Here is a 1205-nt window from a genome sequence, read left to right as displayed (position 1 = left end):
GGGGGGGGGGGGGGGGGGGGGGTCTAATAAAGCCAAAAACGAGTAAAAATGAATTATTTCCTTACATTGGCACGACCTAAAGACTAATTGAGACTGTCAATTTTCTCATTGCATCTGGAGAATCAGGACTGAGTCTGTTTAAGAAAAAAAAATGTAAAAAAAGAGTCGGAGAGGAACATGCGAGCTCCCTCCTCATCACCAACCTGCGAGGTCTCGCTCTGCGCTGTCGCTCCGGTAGTCCACATAATAATGGAAAATGGAAGCGAGGCCCCCAAAGCCATGAGGACGGCTCCAGAGGGGGCCCCATCCCCGCAGGGACGCGCCCTGTGCGTAATCACGGAGGAAATCATTGTCAGCCTGCTGCTCTCAAACACTGACAGAGAGGCATGATTAAAATCCGAGGGACGTCGGCAAGAGCTGGCGTCTGGATCGAGGAGTCCCCGGATCCGGAGCCTGGACTTCTGTGGACTTCTTGTGAAGGCGGATTGGTCCCCCTTCTGGCAGACGAGACTCAGCAGCGTCTCTGTGAGAAATGCGCATTCAAATGCAGAACCATTTCACACTTTTCAATTGCATGTTGCATTTCAGATTGGATAATAAAGGGTTGTGCCTCCGTATGTTTAGACTTGGGTTACTCACCACAGTTGTATGGGATATTTATGGAAGTTTTTCACACTGAGCACAATTTTTGTTGGGAATGTCAAGACTTTATAATGATGATAATAATAATAATGCATTAGGCTATGTTGTGGCCACTGACTGCCCACACTCCAGTCACACTTTCTCCATCTAGGTCTGATATGATTGGCTGGTTTTACAATGGTAACCATAAAAACATAACATAAACTCTTTGAAATGTCAAATATAACACTGACGGTTAAACACACACTCTTTCCCTTGACTTGAAAAAATAATAAATAAAATAACACTTGATTTCAAAATTTTTCTCCTTATCCTTATCCAGTCCTATGCAAAGCATGCTTTGAAGATTTCATGCAAGAACTAGAAATCTACTGCCCAGTTTCCAAAGTAGGCTAAACAATAATATTACAATTAATTAATTAATTAATAGATATGTGTTTACATTACCAAGTATATTAAGTTAATATAATGATCAACATTGTTACGTCAACAGAACTCATAAAATATAATTTGCAATTTAAAAGGTTTAATTAAAGGGGTCATATGACGCGATTTCAAGTTTT

General features: G+C 41.4%; 1 protein-coding gene across 1 annotated transcript in view; it reads right to left on the bottom strand.

Annotated features, from left to right (window-relative positions):
• The window catches only part of LOC107562851 (zinc finger protein 521-like), a 64135-nt gene extending 63595 nt beyond the window's left edge, over positions 1-540 (bottom strand). Inside the window, exons 1-2 of the mRNA XM_016247593.1 lie at positions 454-540; positions 204-357 (exon numbers count right to left, since the gene is read on the bottom strand). Of these exons, the coding sequence (XP_016103079.1) occupies positions 204-357; positions 454-540 (241 nt within the window). The remainder of the gene's footprint in view (positions 1-203; positions 358-453) is intronic.
• Between the last annotated feature and the right edge of the window lie 665 nt (positions 541-1205).

Source organism: Sinocyclocheilus grahami, unplaced genomic scaffold (genome assembly GCF_001515645.1).
Source record: "Sinocyclocheilus grahami isolate Dianchi unplaced genomic scaffold, SAMN03320097.WGS_v1.1 scaffold844.1, whole genome shotgun sequence".
NCBI lineage: Eukaryota > Metazoa > Chordata > Actinopteri > Cypriniformes > Cyprinidae > Sinocyclocheilus > Sinocyclocheilus grahami.
The sequence above is the reverse complement of the archived record's forward strand: the minus strand, read 5'-3'. Positions and strand labels throughout refer to the sequence as shown.